The 26,225-nt window shown below is 43.7% G+C and overlaps 1 protein-coding gene across 1 annotated transcript in view; it reads right to left on the bottom strand.

Moving 5' to 3' along the window:
* LOC125020030 (dolichyl-diphosphooligosaccharide--protein glycosyltransferase subunit STT3B) overlaps window positions 1–26,225 on the bottom strand; it is an 80,750-nt gene that overhangs the window by 31,662 nt on the left and 22,863 nt on the right. The window contains exons 2-3 of the mRNA XM_047605230.1: window positions 14,318–14,426; window positions 6,771–7,058 (exon numbers count right to left, since the gene is read on the bottom strand). Of these exons, the coding sequence (XP_047461186.1) occupies window positions 6,771–7,058; window positions 14,318–14,426 (397 nt within the window). The remainder of the gene's footprint in view (window positions 1–6,770; window positions 7,059–14,317; window positions 14,427–26,225) is intronic.

Raw genomic sequence — 26,225 nt, 5'->3', positions numbered from 1 at the left:
TCTATCTTTGCTACAACCAGTTTGAGCTCGTTCTCATACCCTTTCACGGGGCTGTCTGAAGGTTATGACTTAACCCTTTATAATTGAACGGATTACCGGAGATCCGTTAAAGCTCGTGGTATTTGAATTACCGCAACTCACAGTAGTTTGCGCTATTGACAAAATTTAGAGTGATGGCTGAACACTGGGATGTTGTTGCTTTTGTCTGGAAGACCTTCATGACATCTCAAGGGCATAACTAACTTTGTTTTTACCAACAAATTCCTCCAAACAACTCACTCTTCCTTGGTCTCCCCGGTCTGCAGCCAACAGCAGCGATGCATCACTTCCCAGTGTTTGAATTTTGTCCTTTCTTGAGTTACGATACTGCAAATACCTAACATTTTATTTTTTTTGAATGTTTAGGTCTTAAAGGGTTGAAATTAGACTAAGTTTGGGGTAAAAACTTAGACGAGACAGCTGAAATTAGGCTAAGGGGCTGGGGAAGGCTGTGCGTGTGCACTAGCAGATATAAATGGGCCGGACAAAACGCTAGAAATACCTCTCAGTATATTGCAATATAAATTTAACAGCCCCACAAAAAAAAAAGAGCACACACTTAAAGCGACACATCTCAAACGGCTCCAAGGCAAACTGAACATTACAGCCTTCAACGTGGATTTAATATAGAACCGCGTTAGTCCTAGATATACAGTATATACACCCCATAAAGTGGGACCTGAGGGCGCACAGCTAAAACGCAGAGCCACCAAAAACACCTGTTTCTACGAACGGTCCCGTCCTACGTCAGCTCCTTTTATTTCAAAGTGAAAACAAAGAGAAAGGGATGACAGCAGCTACTGTACAAGCCGCTGCGTCCTCAAACAATATTCCCAGTCACGCTGTGCCAAAGCAGCCTCGTGTCGACCATTCAGTGGCCGACGTTCAACTGGTGCCTCGGCCCCCTCTCTTCCGAACGCCCTCCCAGCCTCCGTTCGCCATTGTGAGGACACAGAAGTCACACAGTGCGACGCCAGTCCTTCTAATTAAATGTGAGCCGAGTGCAAAAAAAAGCCGAATTACTGTTACAACAATGTCGGCGCGGTGCACGAGGTTAAGAGTGGATGAGCAACCGGCTGCGCGCGTGGTCGAAGAGTTATGGCGTTAAAAAGAACGGCTCTCCCGTGTGCGGGAGGATTCAATTATAGATTGTGGAAGGGGCGCGCGAGTGTGTGCGTGTTTGTGGGGGGGTAAACACAGAGATTAAGGGAGCGGAGTTGAATGGGTTATTAGCGGATAAAATGAAGAAGCCGGATAATGAAGATTGGGATGAGACTTGAGAGAGCAGCTCTGTGCGTTCTACTTTTTTTTTTTTTTTTTCCCCTTCTGTGCCGTGTGGGGGAGAGGACGGGCGCGAAGAGGCGAGGGAAAGAGTGGAAGAAAGGAGCGAGCGGTAATGAGATGCAGGGAGGGAAAGTAAAAGGTGGGAAGAACAAGAAAAGAGGAGGCAGGACGCTGGAACACGGCGAGAGCGAGAGAACGGCGCGGACAAAGGAAGACAAAGACAATTAAAGGGAGACGAGATGGAAGAAAGGCGAAGGGGAGGAAAGGAAAATGCAAAGACAAATGTGGGTAAATGAGACTGATAATGGGAAGCAGTGGGGCATGGCCGGGATGATTGTTTTTCAGGGCCCGTGCCAAATAGAACAGAGGATGTGAGTGGCGGCAGATGAGCAGAGGGGGATTTTATTTTATTTTATTTTATTTTCTCCCCCGTGCCATCGCTCCACTGGTGACACGTCACCTTAAGAGGCAGCGATGGCTGCTGCGGAGGAACACCTGGCTCACTCGGAGATGTATTGTTCACGCATACAAGATGACAAGAGGCCATTATAATGATGCAGAAACAAAACAGACGACCCCTAATACACAGGCAGGGGTGAGACGAATGGTTATGGGTCTGCGGATGACTCCCTATAGGTCAAACGGCGACGTTATGATCTGGCACTGACTCATAGCTCAGATGAATTCAAAACACTTTTTCACTGATTAACTCAGGGGGGAGAAAAAAAAAGAACTGTGTCAAGCGTGGGTGATCATTTTTATTATTCAGCTGTTTATGCCTCAATATAATTCATTCAGATTCAATGCAAAGTCACAGGCAGCCTCTTATAAATATAACTCAACTGCAGCTCTCTGCAGAGTTTCAGTCCTCGCCTAACTAACCTTTCCCGTTCAATCTTAAATATGAGTTAGAGAAGACAAACTGTTTTGGTTGGGTTCCTCGGGAGCTGCCGTGGCTTTATGTTTCATTCGTTTTACTCAAGCATTTAATACGTGTGGCTTCCTACCTGTCACTAGCTTAAATTAACCCTTTAGGGACACACATTTTGAATTACGTCCCTGTGCCCCTCAGTGAGGTTGAGAAGCACGTGGTTTTCGTCCAGAGATCCAGAGAAGATCAAGGAAACATTCTCAGGTCAAATCAGGGTCAAATGTGGTCTACAAGGTCCATCTCTGCTTTAACACTGGAGGAACTGCTTTATCAGGTACCATGAAGAAGTGATCTAATGCTGTCTACTGTGGTAATGTGTATGTTGACAAATGCCTGAATTGGGCCTTAATGTTCTAATTAGAGATCAACCGATATGGATTTTTTTTGGACATATATTTTTCTTTTTTCTTTTTTTTACATTACCATTGGCTGATACATGCTGCCGAGGTTTTTGAGCTGATATTTGGAGCCGATACTGATTTTTCTTCCTCCATTTACATGATAAAAAAATGACACAAAGGTCACAAATATTACAAGTTTTTAAATTTAAAAACTCAGCTCTTATTTTTAGGGGTGCTTGAGTAAAAGTACAAGTACTCTGCTAATTGGGGACAGGGAATGTATGGGCTGCACGGGTCCACAGCGTCTACAGCATATTGACTGTATCCACCAGCACAGGGCCGTCTGTGGATGGATGCACCTGTCTGTAAATCTTGCTGGGGGGATAGATAAATAAATACATCGCATCCGTGTATCGTCCAATAGCCGATACCAGTAAAAAACGCAAATATCGGCCCAATATATTGACTTGCCGATATATCGGTCAATCTCTAGTTCTAATGGTCTAAATACATGTTGTTTACCACTTAAGGGCAATGAGTCATATATGGTAAATTCATTGACACTGATTTTATACATGGATACATGAAAAATGCTACAAAAGTAAAAGTAGAATTTATCATTTTTAAGCATTTCAATAAGTGCATTATGAGGTTAAAGAGATGGAAAATCTCCTTAAAACGTGATATAAAAACTTGTACTTCGTATGGATTTAATCTCCTACATCTCGAAGCGTGCACACATTTCCCCAAGTTGCTTGGCTGTCCCCTCGAATGGAAGCAGCAGCAGCAGTTCGGTTTCACTCTGCTGAGCCAGTGCACAGCCGCGGAGACACCGGTGTCCTATTTTGACTTTAATTGCAGACACAACAGTCGTGCCCAGGCAGCCACCTGGACGGCAAACCGGAGGTCACCGCCAGATCAGCGAGAGCGAGCGGGTTGAGAAAAGCTGTCCGCGAGCACACCCCCGGCAGTGACTCATGCTACCTTGAAACCGCACGCGGAGATGCACCCATGCACAATTTGACAAAGTGACACAAAGTGGGACGGCTAAATCCTCGGATGGATAAAAGGTCCCTTCCAAGCCGGCGGCAACTGCACTGCCAATCGCGTTACACTGTGACAAACAGCAGCGAGGCGCGGCATGACCTGCATTACTACCACCACCTGCATGAAAGCTTCCACCGCGCGGCACGTCTTCACACATGAGTGAAAAGTGAGATCAACAGCTTGAAGGTTACAAAAAATTTGAACAAACAGCACAAGAGCCACGGGTAATGCTTAAGACTGCCTGCGGCATGAATAATGAAAGCTATTTTCTGTCAACCCGCTGAACCCAACCGATCTCGGACAAGGGTAGTTAAAAGTGCCAGCTAATCAGCCTTTCTACCAATGGGCGCTGCAGCCATTCAGCAAATGGATCATGTGAAGAAAATCCCTGTAGGATATTTCCACAAGCAGATTACAGAAAGCATTTTCACAGCTAGTGTTTACTAATCATGATTAAAAAATAAAAAAGGGGATGAAAAACTGACACTGATCAGGAGACTCGTGCAACTTTAAACTGAAAATGGAAAATAAATGGCAAATGTTAATACGGCTGGCGTCTTCCGACTGTCTTTCTGCAGCTGCTATTTCCACTTACTGTCAAGCTGTGTGTACACCGAGCTTCATATACAAAACGACTCCAAGTTTAATATCAAGCCTTTTATAAATAGCGATAATCCTCGCGCACACACATCATGAACACATCAAACTCAGTTCCCATGTTTACCAATTAAGCATCTGCAGCGACCGGGAAAACATGTCTTCGCATTAGTTGCGCGGACAGTTTAGGTCCAACGGTAACCTGAATTTGCAACGGAGCGCTGTGCAGTAATTGGCTCGAACAACAACGAGCTGAGACGGAACATTTATCCCGAATGCTAATGCGCAGCGTTATACGGCCTCCAAATACATATCTGCATAATTGTGTGACTCCTGCAGGCCTCGCACTGTTTTAAGCATTGGCAGGATTTTTTTTTTTTATGAGCTGCAGGTGGTCACATTACACCACTGGTGTAATAAATAATATAAATAAATAATGGGTTATATAAATATGCTATATTTATTCAAGTCAGCTATGTTGGATGTGAACCAGCTTCCTACGACCACACGGCTACAGTCGGTCAATAATAGACATGTGGCTCCACGCACGGCTCCAATGGGATTGTGGCATTGGATCATGTAATAGAGAAATTGAGAGAAATTGAATGCACCTTGCTAAATAAAACCATATGAGAAACTCTAGCAAAGGAGTAAATCGAGGTTGATGTTTTAATATCTATATTTATTTTACGATCTTTACCATCTGTCTGTAACGTCTGGCGTTTTAAGACAAAAATAATGGCTGGTGACAAAATACCTATGTAGCATTAAAGCTGTAAGGCAGTCACGCCGGTGTTTACGGCCAATAAGTGATTGGTATTCTTTCCCTTTTCTATGCGTGTCTGGGAGAAATCGTCGCAGGTGGGAGCAGCTGGATCCTTGCAGCTTCAGCTTTAATAAAAACAGGCCCATGCGAGTCGCTACCGGCGAATAACTTCCCCGCAATCAATTTTGTATTTTGCAATATTGAATTTGCACTCACTTAAAAACGTCCCGTCGCATTCACATTCGACACCTGCTCTAGGAGAGGTTAAACATGCAGGTGTGGTAACTGCTTTGCTTTACCCTGCCACCTCTTTTTTTTTTTTTTTTCCTTTTACTCCATCACTGCAATCTACAAGAACATGAGCAATTGTGCTATTTTATGCATTTAGAGAATCTGCGGCTTTCCTCTTGGATTTAACCACGTTCCTCCTCCTCCTCCTCAAAACATTAGAAACTCGTGTCTTTCAAGTCTGGTGCACTCAATACTCTGGAAGTATTCTTAGCATAAAGCGAGACCTACATAATTCCATATTCCCTCCTTTCATCTTTTTTTCCCCCCCTCTTGTAGTTCTGCTGTGCTTTTTTCACACGTCTCTTAGCACCTTTTCATTCAATTCCGTCTTTGCGACTGAAAAATCATTTCTGCGGGGTAAATTTTCATCAAGTATGTATTGCCTCACTCCTAATCTATCTATATTGAATATAAAAGGCCGATATAATATCCCAGCCCAGCTCCTTAATGTCAAGATAAGGCTAGTGGATTACTTTCATTTCCATTTAACTGGAAATATTGACATTTTTTTTTATTATTTTATTTTAAGTAAAGAAAAGAAAAAAAAAAAAGCTACAGCTTAATATTTAATGAATAAAATATTCAATACCTGTCAAGGTCAACTAAACCGACGAGGAAGAAGGGCTTGCTGATAAAACAAGTTTGCAAAGCAGAGCTCTTCAGTTTCACAAACACACACACACACACACACACACACACACACACAAGGTGCATTCGCTGTGATACAGCTGGGGCGCTGGAAGTCAGCTGCTGATGCAACTGAAATAGTGGATGGAGTGAATTGACCGTTCCAGGCGTCTTCCTGCATGAAAAGCTACTTTCTTCCTATTTACTGTAGATGTTTTTAGAAATGAGTTACAATGCAGCTTGTGAAAACATCCAAACTGTATTCAGAATCAACAATTTCTCATCCTTGGAATCGCTGTGTTTGATAAAGGTCTACGTAGCAGCACAAGGATAACCTGGCCAAGTAACACTTAAATCGATGTTGGGGGAATGAAATAGGTGAAAATTGTGACACTGCAAACACAACAAGGTTAGATGATTTATAGGATAAAACAACTTTGTTTGCTTCGTGTATTTTAAAAAGGAGACGGTAAACGGGACGACTCTTTAGCCTTTAGCCTTTAACTGGCGATATTTTCCATTTTACGCTTAAAGGTCATCTTACTGTGAAGGTTTTGCAGGGAAGTGCGTCGTTTCCTGGGCTCCTCATTGTGAGCAAAGATGCCCAGCATGCCTTTCAAGGCTTTAGACAAATAATTCAACATCTGAGGCGAGACAAGTGAAATTGGACTATATTTCTGGCTATAATGAAGCAAGACTCAACAAGAGCTTATCCAGGACTTCAACTTTAAACACATTTCGAATATGCCCAGGAGGAAGCACGTTCGCCTATGATTCCGATTTATGGCGACACTTAAACCGCCGGCATAATTGCACATTTAAATAAAGTGGTGTTCGGCGCACGCACCCAGAGGTAGTAGGTGAACTGCAGGGCGAAGATGGCGATGCCCTCGTTGTCAAAGGAGCCGGCGACGGAGCGGGAGATGTATCCCGGGACGATGGCAATGAAGCAGGCTGCCAGCAGCCCTGCACCCTGATTCCACAGCTCCCGGGTCAGCAGGAACGTGGAGATGGCGGTCAGACCGCTGAACACCGGCGCCAGGAAGACGCAGACGTCGCGGATGTGGACCGTGATGTGGAGCAGGTTGAGGACGTAGTGGATGAGGCCTGCGGTCATCATCAGCCCCGGGTAAACCTGAGGGAAGGCACAAGGAGAGAAGAGAGGTTGTGAGAAATGACGGGTTATAGGGATTTACTTTGATTGCAATGTCAGTTTTAGATTGTCACTTTGGTCTATTACGGCAATCACTGGATGGACTGTCATGGAATATTGTCGAGGCTTGTCCCCCCGGAAGGGGTACCCCCCATCACAAGCAATCAGGAGGTTCCGGGATTAATTGCGGCACTCGATCAATATCGTCCCCCAGATGTTCGCTGCAGAGATATCATTGTAGTCATCCATGTTAACTCAGACAGACAAACGAATGAATCATCTTCTGAATGAGTTGAGGGTGTCCATTAACAATAATGTTAACTGGATTTACTGAGGGGAATCCATCTGTTGTGGAAAGCGGAGGGACCTGGTCGGCCTTTTTCCCCCCACACCAACCTCCCACTAGAGGAAAATGACACATGTAACCGTAGCAACTGAACATAAAGGCAGCCTCGGCGGAGTCTTTAAAAGCTTAGTCTACAGCGTCTTCAGAGTTTCTGGACTGAAACGAAAATACACTTGATCAGGTGCCAGAATTTACAGTATATCCCATGGCTTTAAAGTGGAGAGGTTCAAATGAGAGTCTCTCAGCAGCAACATGTCTCTTTTGCTGAAGGGATTCTCGTTATTTACCAAAGTTACACATCCCCCAGTGAATTAAAAAACCCAGTGTGCTGAATCGACAGATCAAATATGTTCCTTTCTAACTGTCTCGCTAATTAACTAACGCAACCAGTAACGAGTCAGACCGAATCAAGTGTAATTTTAAATCGGTCGTAAAACTGAATGTCAAGCTTCAGAGAAACATGCCGGGCAAAAACCCCCCCATGCAGTGCAGCTGGATGCTACAGGTTTGTAGAACAAAGCTTTGGTGAATACTGACATAAATATCACACAGTTCACTAGACGCGCTTGGGAAATAGGATCAAACATAAACGGCTTTAAAAGAATAAAAATACTCGTCGCTGGCGACTGTTGCTCAACATTGTTCATGTTACAGTTAGTTAATCAGATATTGATGTAGTGGTGGGATATTGTCAACACATATTGTGTTTTCCCTTGAGAAACAACAGAAATCAATTTGGTAACTTCCGAGACAAATTGTTAAACTAAAGGCCTTCAATGCTGCCAGAAGCTATTAGGAGCTCTGACTACGTTGAGGCTTTTAAAAAGCACCTTAAGACCCATTTTTATTCCTTGGCTTTCAACGGCATTTGATCTGTTTTCACGTTTTAATCTGGCCACCTTGGGCGTTAATAGCTTTTCATTTGTCGACACACTGATGCTGATCTGTAATTCACATGTTTGTACGACATGTTGAATGTGAAGCACTTTGGTGCAAAGGCTCTTTGCTTTTAAGGTGCTGTATAAATAAAATAAACCTAAACTTAAAACTTTGAGCATTAGAAAAACATGGTTTACATATAGATAAATGAGCACATGTTGCCAGAGAACCAATAGTATGTTGCATTTTAAGCAAGGCCAAAAACATGTCGGAAGAAATGCTTGCCAAAGTTAAATTGGACTAGAACTACCTTGTTTTAACATTTGTGAACCTTAAACTGCTTGTCTGGACAATTCAAATCCCAAAGATAAACAAGAGAAAACTAGGATAGGAAGTTTCAATGCACACACATTACAACAACAATAGGAGTATTAATCTGAAACAAGCAAATGTTTGAAATTTCTTGCTCACAAAGGACGAATCTGCTATTATAAAATGTTGGAATATATGGTTATAAATAAAAAAAAAAAGCCTCTACTGAATCAAAGCAAAGAAAGCGTAGAGGTTTCGTGCCCCTGTCTCGTCTATACATGACACCAGATCCAATTAGAGACTGCTGCAGTTCACTATGGCTGCCTGAACTAAAAAAAGAAAAAAAAGGTTTAAGGTTTAAGTGTGTGTGATCCCTAATGTGTATTCACTGTAGTCCATACTCTACCGCTAATAAACTCAGGTCTTCACGTCTCTAATTAGCCGGTACCAGGAGACCTTAGCTTTACCCAATCTGCTTCAATGAAAATCAACCATGTCTTGCTTCCTGGCTCTGAGGATTGGACTCAGTCTAATGGAGAGGTTTCATTCCATTTACAGCACCAGTCTTGTAATTATTTGCAGTTCTGAACTCTTTAGTGGAGCCCTTGTGGCTGCCGGGTTCCAGACGTGACTAAAGCTGCTCATCATAGCCATAAGTACACACCTTTCAGCCACAACATTAAAACCACTGAGGAGAAGTGAAAGACCTGGTTTAGAGCTGGCATCTGAGTGGATGTTACTTAGACGTGGACCACACACCTAGACCCAAATCTTGACTAAATTCCAAACTGATCAAGTATCCGTGGGATCCCCATAGGACGACATCCTCTTTGCCGCCCTCAGAAGGCCCATGTCCATTCTCTGAACTGCTTTGGAGGCACAACGGAGACCTATACACAATATTAGGACACAATGTTACGCCTGATCTGTTTATTTTGCAATGAGGTCACCAAAATCTCTCATAATATTATCAACACCAAATTGGCGTGCTCATTATGTCGTCAACTAAAATTAGGCAAAAGCATCACCATTACCCGCTTGGCCCATTGTCCTTATGGCAACCAAGAGTGGCTTATTGTTACTGACGGCCCGCTGTTGTTATGGGCTGTCACATTAGAGAAGCTTCCCTTCCTGCCTTATCTGTGGCTCAGGGGAAAGAGCAACTGACAGTTGTCCTCCAGGGAGTGGAGGGTGGGAAAAGGAAATAAAAAGGGTGAGGGCAGCCCGGACCAGCCGAGACAGAAAGGCACTCGACTGTCACATTAACTGATATCGGCTCATCCGTCTTCCAAACGGTGTGACCCGTCCGAGTGCTTAGAGACTTAATGCTATCATACACAATTAATGAGGACTGTCAGGATCGCCTGTCTGATTGTGAATGAAAAAGAGGAGGGGCAGGGTAAGAATAAAGGTTGGAGCAGAGAACAGACGCACGGCGGATGTGCGGGAAAGATAGTGAGACGTTAAAGGGAGGCCGAGGCGGACAGGAGAGAGGATATGATGAAAGATAAAAGAGGCGCAGAGGTTGGAAGGAAAGAGAGGCGAAAAAGTGAGTTATAGCCGCTCAAAGGAAAGGTGTGTTAAAAAGAGTGCGGGCGGGTAAAAGGTTGAAAGCAGAACACTCGAGTCTTGGCCTCAGCTGCGAAGGTGGTTTTATGAATTCTACCCGGAGCCGGAGGGGTCACAGCCCACCACTCAGCATGAACTGACACCCTTAAAACGTCATGTCCAGATCTTTGTTGAGTCTCTTTTCTTAAGGGAGGACGGTGTAATTCTCAGACCGTTTAAGTCTTCTAAACAAAGGCTATGGATTTGGAATTCATTACACCTAGACTGCACCACTCTGAGATAAACCTCGCACTCGTGCACACCGCTGCATGTTTTCTTTTTTTAAATTAAGGCTCAGAGAGAATAAAAGCTCTCACACTTTCATTTTATAATTTCAAAAGCAGTGTGGGAGTACAGTAAATGTCCTTCTGCCCAGAATCCTGTCTGTGTTCAGAAGAAAATTCTGCAGCTCAGCCAAGCAAACAAGTAGGATTTTGTCACAATTAGACAACACAGTAAATGAGAGTGTTATTTTAGCGTCTGCATTTGCATCGTTGCTTCTTACCTTTAACAATGTCAACCGCTGACTCCAGCTACCTATGGTGAAGACACGATTTTATTTTTATCCGGTCTGACAAAAGACAATTAGCTTGTTCTGTATAACTTGTTTTCCTAGTTTAATTCACAATTAAAGCATCAGTCATTAGACGCTGCTGCAGTTTAAATAGATTTGCATGTTACAGGGACACATTTACATTTAGTATAGCTAATGCTCTAAGTACTCCAAGGTGTCCGGGCAATGCAGGTTTTAACAAACGTCACGAGTCTGACAGGAGTAAACCGCGCATTAGTTGGGAACCATTTTTGGCTGCAAATTAATACCCATTTTGGAAGTTGGTGAGTAATTCCAACAGCAAGACAACACATCGGAGACCAACTCAAAATAAATAACGCTAATGGCTCCTGGTAAGGAAGGAACATCACCTAGTGCAACAGCCTGCAACAGTGACAGTTTTGTGCACGGAGAAATAAGTTATATCAATCTTTCTGTTCACATTCAGCACCTGCTAGTCAGACGAAGCCATTCTTTATTTGAGCGTGTTCAAGGGTTTTTTTTGAAAGCTCATCTTTCTTTCTTTGGAATTACTTCAGTTTGCTTTGCAAAGAAACACATAACACTGAATCCACTACAGTAGATCTAGAGCACACTATGTTTCTAGTAATAGACTCGTGCCTGGATACCAAGGGATGGTTCGATCCTCCCTTGGTATCAACGCGAAAACATTTTTAAAATGTAAACTAAAAATGGTATATAAGTAACCTGTCTTACAATGACCTGCTGACACTGTTCAAAATTATAACAAGGCTGCAAGGACAACATGACTTTTGTCATTACAGAGATAAAGACATACCCAGGGACCAAGGAAGTCACTCAACTAATTATAGGCAGTGAAATCATTTCAGTCGCACACTTCACAACCACACAGCTTCCAAGTGAAGGACGTCAGAAATCACACTGTCTGAAGGTATTTTCACTGACAGTAAAGTATAATTTGATGTCTAAATGTTTTTATGGCAGAGGATGGAAGTTCACAGCAGCATCCTTCATATTAAATGAGGACTGATGGAACAGACACAAGACAGTTGTACTATAAAGGCTGTTATACATGACTAATAATGGCACCCACTGTCAGCCAACGTACAAAACGCTGCTCTCATACAGTACAAGTTTGTGTGCGTTCTCCATTTGCAGACTGGCTTAGCTTGAAATGAGGCCGTTGGTGGTATTTAGAGTAATGTTCAACTGAACAGCGAAATTAGATTTAAGTTAGACTGAGAACAGATCTCCACAAATAATAGAAGGAATGACACGAGCGATCTCAGCTGGGTGCGCTCATCAGTATGCAGAAGACAATACGTTGTGCAGCTCAGGGACCTCGAAAATGTCATAAAAATTAACTTCTAATTCTGATTACCGGTCTAATCACGAGTTTCAGTTTTCACCCTCTGAGTACAAGACCTAACCCAAGTATTCATGTACCGCAACAGAACCAGCACATCCATTATTACAAGCTCAGCTTGTCATATGCAATTACCAGTGGCTGATGGTAATTGCACATGATGGATGACTGCTGATGGATGGGTTTTGGATTTCTTGTGCAGTAATGAAAACTATATTCAAACATCAGCATGTGATGTGGCAACAGGTCCTGCCCTAGACCATCTGCTCGGCTTTGTAATGATAGCAGCAGCTGACAGCAAAGCACAGCATTAACATCCATTGCTGTCTCAGCCGCGTGGTTGAAATACCCAATCGGTCTGAAGAGAAAAAGAATGAGAAGACAAAGTGTCGTGCTACGAGCACCGAGGGTCAGGGCCCGTCTATTCAACGGAAAAATGTTGGGAGACTTTTCCACGTGTATCTGCCACTGAGGAGCTAGATTATCTCTTCCTGATGCATCATTAGATGTGCAATTACAGCTCGGGGGTAACCTTGGTGTGTCCATGAAGCTTGGGTTCGGAGAAAAGACAGCAGGTGGGGTTGTTAAAGAGGAGAGGGAGATGGATAGGCCAAAGGTATTTAACTCACACAGGCCTCACGGCTCGCTGGATGCAGGGCTGAGAAGATGAGGTTGGGACGATAGACGCGCAGAGGTGGGGAAGCGGCGAACGGGAGATAAATAGTGTTGAATCAACATGCTGTATTTTTCACAGAAAGGGTTTAATGTTTCACCGCAAACCATTATTGCTGGTAAGCAGGGAGGCCGCGGCAGCCAAGGGGAATCAGTCAAGTTAACAGTTCACTCTTGCTACTGGATTGCGACTTAAATCCGCGTGGCTTGGCGAAGGCTTATAGGGCTCTGTGGTATCCCTGAGATGCCCTGCCTGACCCCAGATAACCCCTGAAATACTTACCTCGGTGCGCATAGGCAGGCTTGGAGGGCTGTGTGGATACATTCACCTATATCTGCACTCTGTTTCAGATGCCGTCAGCCGTTAAATCAGCTACTCCAAAGCAGTAACTGCAACCAGTTTGGTGTTAAAGTCGCTCTGATTGTCGTCTCAGTGTAATATGAACACATTTAGAAGCATTTATTATCCATAAATCTTTTCGTGACATCTAACTAGGTCAAGATGCCGTGCAAAGAGTGAGTGCCCAGTCTTCCCTTCCCCCCCCCCCTCCAATCACCATCTCGCAGGGTATCACAAGGAATTCCCATGCTAAGCAGGGCTAAATGTGTTCCCTCTAGCATGCCCTGGGATTTTAAAAGCACAGGCAACTTTATAAATATTGAAGCGGATTTGAGATGCACAGCTTCGCTTGCCTCTTTCTGACACTAAATTGTGGTTCTAATCCGAGATGCCTTAAGGTGTCTACACCTCACCCTATACCCAACCTGAGCAAAACTATGCAGAACAATCATTAAATCTAATCTGCTATCTTACGAATTAGATTTTAAGTTATTTGGTCAGCTATTCAGCTCCCAAGCTATATAAGGAGTAATCTGATAGAGATCTACAGCCGCATACGCTCACGTCCGACTCGTCTCGTTCACTTTATGGTCTGATGCAAAGCGAGCGAGTTCAAACGGGAAGACATTTTTCAAAATGCGGTGCTTCAATCCTGAAGTGGCCAAACTGGAAAGTACCTGCTGCACCTGATTCTGCTGTGAAAAACAGAGCAGATACACGGCGCCAAGGTGCAGCCCGAGGAATGTACTGGAGCTGGAACATTAGTCATATGTAAAGGTTCTGCTTTCCCTCATCACACATAACCAACAAATAACAAGTCACATCCGGCTTAAAGAAATCACATTGAGATGTAATAACCATCATTTTCATTGAGTCAGATATTTATAGAATCCTCTGCAGTATAATGACCTAATCTTTCAAGGAGAGGCTAAGCATCAGAGAGCTAGAGGACACGTTCTGTTCCTCTTTTCCCGGAGAGGGTGCGACCACCCGCTGTTTGCCGAAGCCCATCACCCACATCAGCTCATTGTATTCCTCTGAAAGGATTTTTGATGCCAACCTAAAATACGCATGCCAAGAAACCGTTTTTCAGCATCGTCTACCGGTGCTCTGGGAATGATTAAGAATAAAATAAATGGACAAATATGTAAGCACGGCAGTGTAATTTCAAAGAGACGCTTACCGTGCCGCCGACGATCCTGCCCAGGGGGTACCAGGCCCTTTCATCGAACCAGTTCAGGAACTCGTAGAAGCCATTGGTAGAGAGATGGTGCGTTGATCTGTAGTTGAACCTGAAGTAACACAATAGAATGAAAAATGTCTGAGCGTATGGCAAAATAACAACAATAACGGACACAGATCGAGCATCTCTTTCCATCTGTAGACCAATTTCATAGACGCTGACAGAGCAGAAGACCCCTAAGTCAAGGAAAGAATAGATTACATATTTTCAGACAGCGGTAGAGATTAAGAAGCTGCGGAGACTTTGTTAGAACTGTGAAGATAATGCCAGCATTTCGCTGTGAAAGCTGCTGCGCCGTTGCCAACAACTCTCAGGTCAGCACATGGTTCGGGGGGGGGAAGAAGTGGTGAGACGAAGGGCTTTCACACATGCTGTCGCACTTTTTCAGAGCTAACCCTGCTTATTGTGCAGATAAGCACAGTAATCAAGCACAACCGCTGGCATGTGCAGCGGTGACACGGGGTTGGTGTTGGAACAGAGAAACGACAGGCAAATACGAATAAATGTAATATATAAATATATAAATATAAGGAATATTATTATTGCAAACAGACCTCGGTTCACACTGCAGACTGCAGCCAAAAAAGAAAGAAACACGTAAATTATCAAAGGCAGCTTCTTCGCCACACGGATAATTAACGTGGGCTGCATTCATTTAACGGGTCATATACCTCCATTTAAACCAATTCACGGACAGAGTACCTACAGGAAGGCAAAGTAAGTAGTTTGTTAACGGAAAATTACCTGTTCTGCTCTCCTTAATTGAGATGTATACCAATGCTAACGTGATAACCTAATTTGTGTGACTAATAAGCTCTGGTACACAGCAGAAAAATCCTTGCTTTCTTATTATATGAAGTATAACAATGTTATGAGCCAGGAGAGACTGAGATGCTGCTAAATAAACAAAGCCTTTCTTTTTTTTTTTTTTTTGAGTGGCTCAGTTTTAATAACCTTAATTTCTTGCTTGCATCTTCACCCTAACGTCTTTACCAAAGATGTGGCTGTTGCTGCGGTAACAACAGACAAAACATTAATGTGGAAACTGAGAACATGTTGAAACATACATTAAATGATGAAAATATTACTATAAGTGCATTAATTCTTCTCTTCTTCTATGTTGTTCGTTAATTGTGTCCAGAAACAAAGTGTGGAGGCAAACGCACACCCAGCAGTGACAGCAGTGAAGAGGACATGGAAATTGCTGGCGTGAGGTGAAGCTCATTAATCATCACAAGGTGCACGGTGTGTCTACCTCCTCCACAATGCACCTGAAGCTGTAGCTTTTCTTTTTCCTCCTGCAGACCCTCCCGTCTCAGCTCTCGTTTCCAGTCAGCACGAGGTGACGAGTCATTTGAACCTTTCTATTCCCACTTCCATGTCGGCGTTAAGACCAGCTTGGTGTATGGTGCAATTCCAGTGACAATAATGCGCTTTTCTGCACCGATCGGCCATGACATCATGATCACTTTCCTAATGTTGCGGTATCTGGGAACAGGATGCTGTTACTGGGGGCCTTTGGGTGCTATGTGTTGAGGGGAGGGGCCTCTGTGGATCAGGTGTGTGTCATTGCATTGTGGTTGTCTGGTCTGGTCTAGGTGGGCGGTACAGATGTAACATCCACACGAATGCCAGTTCCAAAAGTTTGTAACAAGATGATCCGATGTTATCCTGTCATTGGTTTTAATGTTACGTCTGACTGATGGATGTTTGTGACATATTTCACTGCCATGTTTTACAGGCAGATATAAAACCATCAAGTCCAAACACAACTGACAGGCTACACTGAAACAAATGCTTGTGATTAGAAACTAATTTTCATTTACGAGTCAACATGAGAAAAAGGAAATGTCGGGCCACGGGCCTCTCCCCCAGCAACATTCACAGGCAACACCAGCCGATATTTAGTCCTGCACCGGTCGCCTCTCACTGTGGAGGGCAGTTGTCCCTCTCTTGCATGGGGCAGTGCATGGTGGTAGGACATTCTGTCACCCAGGTGCCTCCGTCGATGACATTAAATCAGCTGCACTGCACCTGAGCGACCGATACAGCTCTGTCTCCACCCTGGTCAATGAGGCAGGTGTAAATGACATAAAAAAAATAAATAAAATAAAATAAAAAAAACAGCGGTCAGAGGGGCTCAAAGAGGATTTCACGCGCTTCGTTGACATTCAGCTAGACACCAGAAAGCAAGTGATTGTTTCCGGTCTGCTGCCCCCTCTGTGTTTTGTCAATATTAAATTCAGTTGCCTCCGTCAGCTCCACATATGACTGAAGGGCTACTGTATGCACAGAGACACGGACTCACAGGGGACTAAAAGGCCTACTGCTTGGCTGTATAATAGGAAAACTAATCAAATTGAACACTTATTAATTTATTCCAACATTGACACATTAACTGAAAAGCTGGTTAACTACTTCATTACTAACAGCTGCCGTCAATATTTCAGGATACAAGGTGTTAAGATGAGATAGGGGAACAGGACAAGAGGGTGGATTATTAGTTCATGTGAAGGATGTTTAAACTGTAAATTAACTGAATAACCAGTAGAAATAGATAGTGAATTACTACTTCCCCTGAAATGTATTTCACTGTCCTTCAAATGTCCTTCCTCTAAAAATATATTTTATGATCAACTTACGATGCAGCGATTTTAAAAGGGAAACTATTCTTTAAGGTGATTTTAATATTAACTGGGATAATAAATCTGACTGACTGATAATCACAACCTTACTCACTTTATTCAGGGTCCAAAAAAACAACAACAAATGATTTAATATTCACGACTGTATCAGATAAGATCAGTGCAGTTTTTTGTCTGGGATCATCATTTCATTCTATGCTCATGAAAAATTAGAGTTAGCAGCTACCGTACAATACCTTAAAGCAAACAACTAAATCTGAACAATACTTTACAAGAGTATGACTGGTCCAGTGAAGTTGAGGAAAGCTGCAGCATCTTTGGTAAATGTGCTGTAGAAGTTTTGGATCACTTCACAAAAAAAGAAGTGGAATTGAAAAAGTGTAAAAAGGAACTACCTTGGGTGAAAGATCATGTACAGAAATTGATGAAAGAAAGATATAATGCCAATAATTTAACATAACAGGCAATGACATGCAGCTCCAGATAAATGGCATTCTGATAAATGACTTGGATATCACTGCTGGTAGCTTCAGCAGTTTTTGTTTTTATACATTCAATTGAGGAAGTGCCAATTATTTTTAAATGTTCAGACACTCCACACAACCCTCTAGATGACAGAAAACCTATTTTAAGTATAAGGGAAATAACTGTTTCTAACTGTTCCTCTTGGTTTGTTTTGACATCGTCTGTATCTGGTTCTGTAATTGTCTATTGTATGACGACGTACGGGCTGAAATCTGCGCCAAGTCCTCGCATGTACACCGACCGCTAATGCACCAATGTTGATAAATGTGCACCGTCCCAATTCAATAAGCAATGAATAAAATCGGACGCGATGCTCACTGTGCGTCCGATGTTATGGAAAACATAGAAACCCGAGATAACTAACGTGCGCTGGGCCTTTTAAAGTGATCTTGAAAAGCTATTAAGAAGCTGACACGAGAGTTTCCTCCTCTGTGATACTCTGGGCAACAACACCACTTAAAGGCCTGAGGCCAGAGAGTCTGAATCCAGGCCTGGAGCAGACCGGGACAAACAAACCATCCGGCTGGAGAGCACAGGAGCCACACAGAGACGAATACGCAGCTAAAGGACTTAGATGTATTTTCTTTTCTTTTTTTCTCTGCCTGGAAAAACTTAATGAACAAATCTGAATACGGCGCTGGCATCCACCACAGAGAATTTACAGTGGCTAACAAATGAAATCTGTTCAGAACATGTGCTCTTTAAGTATGTGACTATTTCCATATTTCCTTACATACTGAGGCGCGCGAAGAACCACGACGTTACAAAGTGCAAAGAGGCGGCCAGGTGCTCTCTCTGCAGAGGAACTCTGAATGTAGGCGGAACCGTGCGGCCACTTCTGCCTCATTGTTCTGCAGCAGTCAAACCGGCGAGGCAGAAACAAAGCAGGAGAAGTCAAAGAAAAGCCTTCTAAAAGACAACTCCGCGTGCTGCCGGGCCTTATTCGCGAAAACCCAATTTTTCCAATGATCTCACGGACAGCTGAGCGGAGTGCTACATCTCTGCCCTTGTCACTTTGATGGGGCGGATTAATGTAGCTCTGCCAGGCACATTAGCAATTTAATGCATAGCTGCCAATACGGTCTCAGCCCACGGAGCGCGCGAAGGCGAGCGGTGCCACCGCGGCACCTCCGACGAGTTTCAAGCTGATCAACCGCCCATAAGCCACCGCGGATGGATAAACAAAGATAAAGAAAACAACAAAAAAAAAAGCTTCTATAATACCTGAAAGCAAAATAGAAAATTGAAAGGATGGCACACTGTGCACTTTGGGATCACTTGGGGGACCTGACAGGCGTCATATTTCATTTCAATTCAATCAAGGTCCATCTCGCTGATTACCAGTATCCTGTTGAGACAGCGCCATCATCGTCAGCATGACTAAGTGGGCTCCACTGGTGTTTACAAGCCAGTAATGCCTCATTCGGTATCGACTGCATAATCAGATGCGTCGTTGCCTTTTCCCCACTGGTCCGCGTTCAAGTGAATTTCCGCACAGACATTTGGTTCCAGGGGTGTAATCACCACCTTGAGTAATTAGCCACCTCTGTGCAAACTCCAAATGAATGAGCCGTAAATGAGAGACTGCTTAGGAATCCAGACGGCAAGCGAGGGAACACGGAGAACATAAGCTTCACACAGCACGACACCCGTCACATAGGCAGGTTTGAGCACCGTCAAGGTGTCATGTTGTTTTCTAAGTATAAAGTTCCCAATGTCTGTACATGACATCTCATTACAGGGCCTGTCATGAAAGGAGTCCTTGGCAGACGCAGGTAGAAATGTTGGTGGCTAGGAACATAACATATGATGCAAAGTAAACAGAATACGTGCACCATGGCATAAAGAGACAAGAAAGAGTCTAAATAAGAGTTGGGAAAAGAGACAAATTATGACGCAAAAAAAAAAAGAGAAAGAGAACGCGTGGGCCGCTACGAGAGCGCCTGAGAAATCGATGCCAATGCTTCAGTGCCACTGCAACAAAGCGCGGCAGCCAGTCATTCGGAAAGTTAGCGGCTGGTAGATTTAGGGTCTAGTTAATTGACACTTGAGCATAATGGGCACTCGCTGGGACAGTACCATTCGTTAGAGGCGCAGTTTATTTCACCACTAGACCCACCTACGACCATAACGGTAAATTTACAACTCTGATTGGACATTTGAAGAATGGAAGCGCGGCCATCTGCGGGACCGGCTAAACAATAACCCTTTTAACATCCTCCCGATGAGACGGATTGGATTAGCAGACGATTGCAGGGTAGCTCTCAGCTCGCGCTGCACCACTTTCTCCACCTGCCCCCCAAAAAAGTGATGTCTCAGAGCTGGAGGGAAGGGTCACACTAACTGGCTGACTGGACAGCTGCCAAAGCTTTAACACCGCTGAGCGTCCAGGAGGGGCTGCCATCACCTGACAAGACGAGGCGCCAGGGCGTATAATCCAGGGGTGGTATCGCTTCATTTGGAGGGGAGTGTGTGTGAGGACAGATTTTTAGTAACCATTAGAATAGGGGGCATCTTCAGAGGCGTGTAAACGTTTAACTATGATAGTTAAAGTGCTAAAGGGGCCAGAGGATGTATTTCATCACCAAGTACCCAAGAGGTGCATCTGTGTGTGTGTGTGCTCTCGCTTGTTCAATGACCCCCTAATTGCATTGTGTGGATCCGCGATGGCATTAGTGTGCGCACACGACAAGGCTCGGCCCTTGTTAAGTGAAATATTCGCTGTAATTACCATCTTGCCGTACACAGTGGGTTCACAGTAGCTTCCGTCTCAGCTGATGTGGGGTTGTTTATACAAACTGGAGCAGCAAAAATAAAAAAATAAAAAACGAATGAAGAGTACCATTAGGAGATAAACACCAAATATGCAGCTAATTATTTTGCCAGGCCAAGCATTTCCCAAACTGGCAAAAGAAATAAATAAATTAAAAAAAAAAAAGATAATTATCCTAATTTTCAATGTGTGAACACTTGCTGACACCGCAGACAGGGCTTCGCCAATTGAATCTTGAGCGTGCGGCTCATTGTTTGAGATGAAGGGGTCCAGGGAACAGAGGTCCTGGAAGAGCCATTTAATCTTTACGCTGCCGGAGACGGGACATCGCTTTGAAATCAAACACCGCCCCCAAAGAATTTTGAATATTTTACACCGGCCCTGCGGAGTTGAAACATGGCAGTAAAAGTTTCTGACTAAAGCATTTATGAATTAAGCTCGTCGTAATCAAGTCAAGCTCGTCAAGAGCTCGGTTTATGGCCATGTCGAGGTAAACTTTTAGGTTCTAGAGATAGATGAGGAAGTCGATTGGGGTTCTTGTGTTGGACATGGGGTCTAAATGCCCAACAGGTCAGAAATATAGAAGGTGAGTGACTGGGGAGTATATATAAACCCTCTATACCACAGTGTTCACAAAGATAAGGAGAACATATGCAGCTAATGTGCAGATTTCATAAAATAATAGGTAAAATATACGATATTGGTGACTATTGTGAATAGTGAACACTGATATTTTTGATGCAAAATGGACAGATTAAATATGTATTTTGGCTAGTGATTAGCAATGGATTGATGCAAAAAGCCCCACTAATCTAAACCCCTCTAAACCTCATCATCCAGCTGGCACTGGAAATGCATCCAGATGGTTTGAAATTTTTGTGGCTAGGTGGGATATAAAAAATCTCCACGTCAGCATGAAAAATTACTGCCTTTTGGAACTAATGAATCAAAACTGAAAAATGTGCATTTGAAAAAAAAAAAATATATTGACATGTTTCGTGAAAGAAAAAAAATGCAATTTTTCATCTCTGAGACTAAAGCACAGTACAGCTATAAAGCAGCACTGTTTATTTGCTCCAATACCTCTGCATTTTTTGACAGCCGGGAACGCGGTTCCCACACACATCAGCGTGCTCGGTAAATAACGGCTGCTGGCAGAGTTATTCGCTTCTGAAATTGGAGCACGGTCTCATAAAGCCATTTCTTTGTCCAGATTCTGTTTGGTGAATGCATTGATGCGGTGTCTCTTCCAGTAAAAACAAACGCGTAAGGACACTAGAGGCTTGAGACCGGTTCAGTCTTATGATGCCGTTTCTTTTTTTTTTTTTGTGCTCCCTACATCAGACTCATAGAGATCAGAGTCCCCGCCATTGACGTCCTTATTATCCTTTGACGCAGACCTAGAGCTCTCATTCACACCTGTGCACCAACAGCTTCACAATCGCAACAACACAGACTTCTAACGCCTTGTGCGTCTAATGGAGCCATCGATCTTAAATTGAGCTATTTTCTCAGCCAAGTCAGACATGGTGCTTACACAAGCAGACAATGAGAGACGCTGGGAAATGCACAGTGATCCTGCACGCAGAGGATGCGGTTCAATAATAGAACAAGTCTGAATCAAGAATGCAATATATTGTCTTTCTTTCGGGCTTTAAGGATGAGGCTTTACATTCAAGTTCTTATGACATGAATTCTTGGGTTTATTTTTGGTTGGTGTTATAAAAAAAAAATAAAAACCCACTTATCCGAGGTCGAACTGCAGCTGCAACAATGTTAGCACATCACCCTGAGAAATACATTCTAGTTCCTCTTAGACTATTTCTACAAGAAATACATTTCATGGAGTACAACATTTGATAGAAATATATGGAAAAGCTCGGCTAGTAATCGTGCAACAATTCAGTACAACCAAGACAGTTAAAGAACAATGGAGAACAGTTTAGATACTCTGCACTACTCTACTCGTTCACTGGCAAATGTGAAAACTTTGAACAAGTGTGTCCAAAATATGTGGCACAAAGAGCAAGTGTTGAGCGTTTAACCTCCCAGCCTGAGGTGGAGGTCTGCCTACTAACTGCTCCCTGCGGAGGGTGCAGGGCTGCACGGGTCTCCGAAGAAATTTCAAAAGGGGCATTAGGTACACAGAATCATTTCACACTCCATAGCTTCCTACATCTTGAACTAAACAACTACACAGAGATTAGCGATCGGAACAAAGACGGGGGTTTCAGTCTGATCCGGCTGCTCTCTGTGATAGGACGATGAAGAATGTGCCTGGTCAGCTGCGTCAAATGAGGGCAAGCGAGACACATCAGAAAAAGCCGCCGCTTCCTATGTAGGAGAGACGCCTAAGAAAGATGTGAACAATGGCTCGGTTTTACTGCCTGGACAAAAGCACTGCAGACGGACCAACGCATATTTCTGACCGACATTATGGGACACTTCAGATTTCGGGTCACCTGAAGGTGATGGAGTAGAACAAAATGTTGTGCAGAAATAAAACTGTTATGTCTACGTTGTTCATATCACACATCAGAGCGACCTGGACAGCTTATTTGGCTGGGGAGGCTCAATCCCAACCCGCACCCTGCTGCATGTCATCGCATTACTTCATTGCAAAGATGGATTCAACGAATAGGAGGTTCTATTTTTGGCCACTGAGCTCGTAGACGATAATGGAGATGGAACACAGTGAGTTTAAAAGCTTAATTTTAAATAGCACCTCCAAATAGGTCGTATTAACAAAGAGAACAGGAGGTCAGTCTCACCGGAGCAGGTCGAACTTATCAGCACTCGCAAAACTGTAGGCTGAAGTGTGGGGGATTCATCGATGACGGAACCATTAGGCTACTGCGCCGTCTGTGTTCAATAACGCTGTACAGAGGTGGCCATGTGGCAAACAATTAACCAACTGTGGCTTCGTCTGTATCGATTAGAACTTACAGAACAAAGATGAGGAACCCAGACGCCAACAAGTATCGGTTTAATACCACAGCAATTACAGAGCAGCCATTACGGCGCAGAGAGGATTCTTGGGTATTCTCAGATTCTTCACATATTCCAGAAAAGACGTAACATCACTGACTTGCCTGTACCCTTTTTAAGCAGATAGTTAAAACAAGAAGTTTGACTGATAGTACCTTGATCAGTGTTCAAGCAGCTCCTCTCGTAGATGTAATATTCCTCCGCGAGACAGAGTTCAAAGCAAACTGGTCGTCTTTTAAAAGCTGCTCAAGTGATCTGTATCACCACGAAATTCCCCACATCTCGAAACCCCATCTCCTAAAAGCATCCCTGACTGAACACCGCAAGGACAGGAAATCTGGCAAAGCGTTGGGTGCGAAAGGATTCACACATCAGTCCCCTCCACAGATGGCACAGAATAGTTATCTCCAGCAATTAACACTCCCGGTAACTTACTGAACGTCCCTGGGTTATTTTTTTGTATTCAGCTCCACAGCAACTAATATTAAAAAAACACATTTCAAAATACAAAACGCACACACCCTCGCAAATGAAGTCTTGAGTGTTTAGCGAGCATTTCATCTGCAACAACCCATTAAAATTTCATAGGGAATAAGATTTCTGGGGTAAATCCATAATCACGAGCCAAAATACTACAGTTCAGAGACATGTAGCAACCGTAATCAACTTCGACTCCACCAAAGGAAAAGCTCTCAAAAATCCCGTCTGATGAATATGTTTGCTTGACAACTGATGGGTGAACTTCAATTGCAACAGATGTTTCTGTGACAGTCGCTGCACACTACAGAGACGCCAGATGGAAAATTAGAAGCGTGGTTCTTAGCGCTGGAGATTGAGAGCGCGCAGGAAAATATACTAACTGCAGTGTGCACACACTGGGTGGCTGCCACGTTGCAAGATCAATGTGTTATAGATTTTGTCACATATACTGCCAACTATAGTGGAAACTCTCATACATTTTTGCAATATTACAGGCTGTTGTAAAACGATTTTTTTCGTGGCTGATTAAATGTTGGGTTTAAGCTTATTATATAAGAGAAATTACATTCCTGCACACATAGGTGGTATTTACACACACTAGGGTGGAAAGTAAGTGCTAGCAGGGACTCACAATCATTGAATATGCTGAGCACATGCCCTCCTAAATACATAAACACAGAAAATGCAACTAGACTGCATAAATACACCAATCGGGCATAACATTATGACCGGTGTCAGAAGAAGTGAATAACATTGACCATCTTGTTCTGCTGGGAAACGTTTTGACCTGGCATTTGTGTGGATGTTACTTAAGCTTCTTTCGCACTGCGTGAAAATCCTGCATCGTCCCGAGTCGTCAGTTGGCAGTGGGAACAGGTTGCTGCCGCATTTCTTCCCAGGTCAAATGACCCTTCAAGCCACCGGGAATTTAGCAGCTCCGCTCGGCTGCTCACTCAGGTCTCAAGACAGAGCATACATACATACATACATACATGAATTAGCCTTACGTCCCACCATTCGTGGAATCCTGATGTGAACTACACATGCACGACTCTGTTTATATACAGCTTCTATAGCAATATGACACATCTTTTGTTGATGTCGATCACGGCAGCGCTCAGACATTTTCCCATCTGTGCTAAGTGTTTATCCTTTGCGCAACTGACAAAATTGCAATGCACAAAACAATTAAGTTCGACTCACTGTCAACTGTTAACCTTGCAGTGTTCAACTGCGTAATGATGACGTTGTCAACGTGATGACGTATGAGAGGTAGGGGAAAAAAAACAGGAACGCAGCTCTCACAGCGTGACTGCCGGCAGTCTGAAAGCCCATTAGCGCCCACCAAGGTGGGTCGATCCTGGTCAGAAAATCCCGCGGCAATGCGCTATTTCCAGAGCGAAAGCGGTATTAGTCATGTACCACCCACCTAGACCAGACCAGACGCCCTGACTCCGTAGCAATGACTCTCAGGATGCAGTCTGATACAGGCACACACACAAAAATGGTTTAGGAACAACTCCAACAACAAAAAAAGAAGAAAAATGGCCCAACGTGTTGATCTGGCCTCCAAATTCACTACATCCCAAACTGTCTGAGGGATGATCCAGAGAGGCCCCTCCCCTCAACCCATAGGACCCAAAAGCCCCCCCCACCATTCTGCTGCCAGACACCACAGGTCATCCTCAGAAGGTCCATGTCCAGTCTCTGATGAGTCCCAACTGTTTTGAAGGTGGTCATAATGTTATGCCTGATCTGTATATGTCTTTCTCCATAACTTGCGTTTCCATAAAGACGTACTTAATACGATGGAAAAACGTTTGGCTCGCAGTGACATCCCTCTAACAGCTTTTGGTCCCACCTCAGGGCTACACCTAATGTCAAGGGAAGGTTAACTTGCTTCAGTTTCCTTGAACATATTTTCAAAGCCAGTCATTCAGGCCTCAAACACATTTCCAAAACGGCTTTCGTAAATGTTGCAGAGCCGGCGAGACGAGGTGCACAAAAACACAGTTTTTTTTTTTTTTTTTTTGTATTATGCTAACTGTATCTGTTCCACGAGTGGAATTCAAAGGAAACTACAGATTTGAGCCCATTTAAAAAGCAAAAAGGGGAGGGAGATAAGAAATGTGACGCTCCAAAAGCACAAAGTCACTGAATTTCAGGCTGCAGCGTGTGAATCAAAGGAAGCAGATGAAAGGCAATACCAATTCCACATTTAGCCAAGGACTCCGCTGGGGCAGGGGGATTCTCTTTTATCGAGACCCCCTGTTACCATCCACCAGAAACGGGGGAAGGCACCGGGAGAGAACCAGGCGGAAACAGCAGGCGGCGGTGAATTCCAGAGATTGGGAGTAATTACTGGCACAGAAAGAGCTTTGCTGTCATAACGGGTGGCTAATCAATTGGATATCACAAACACAAACGCTAAGGACAC

This window comes from Mugil cephalus, chromosome 14, assembly GCF_022458985.1.
Source record: "Mugil cephalus isolate CIBA_MC_2020 chromosome 14, CIBA_Mcephalus_1.1, whole genome shotgun sequence".
In the NCBI taxonomy this organism is placed as follows: Eukaryota; Metazoa; Chordata; class Actinopteri; order Mugiliformes; family Mugilidae; genus Mugil; species Mugil cephalus.
The sequence above is the reverse complement of the archived record's forward strand: the minus strand, read 5'-3'. Positions and strand labels throughout refer to the sequence as shown.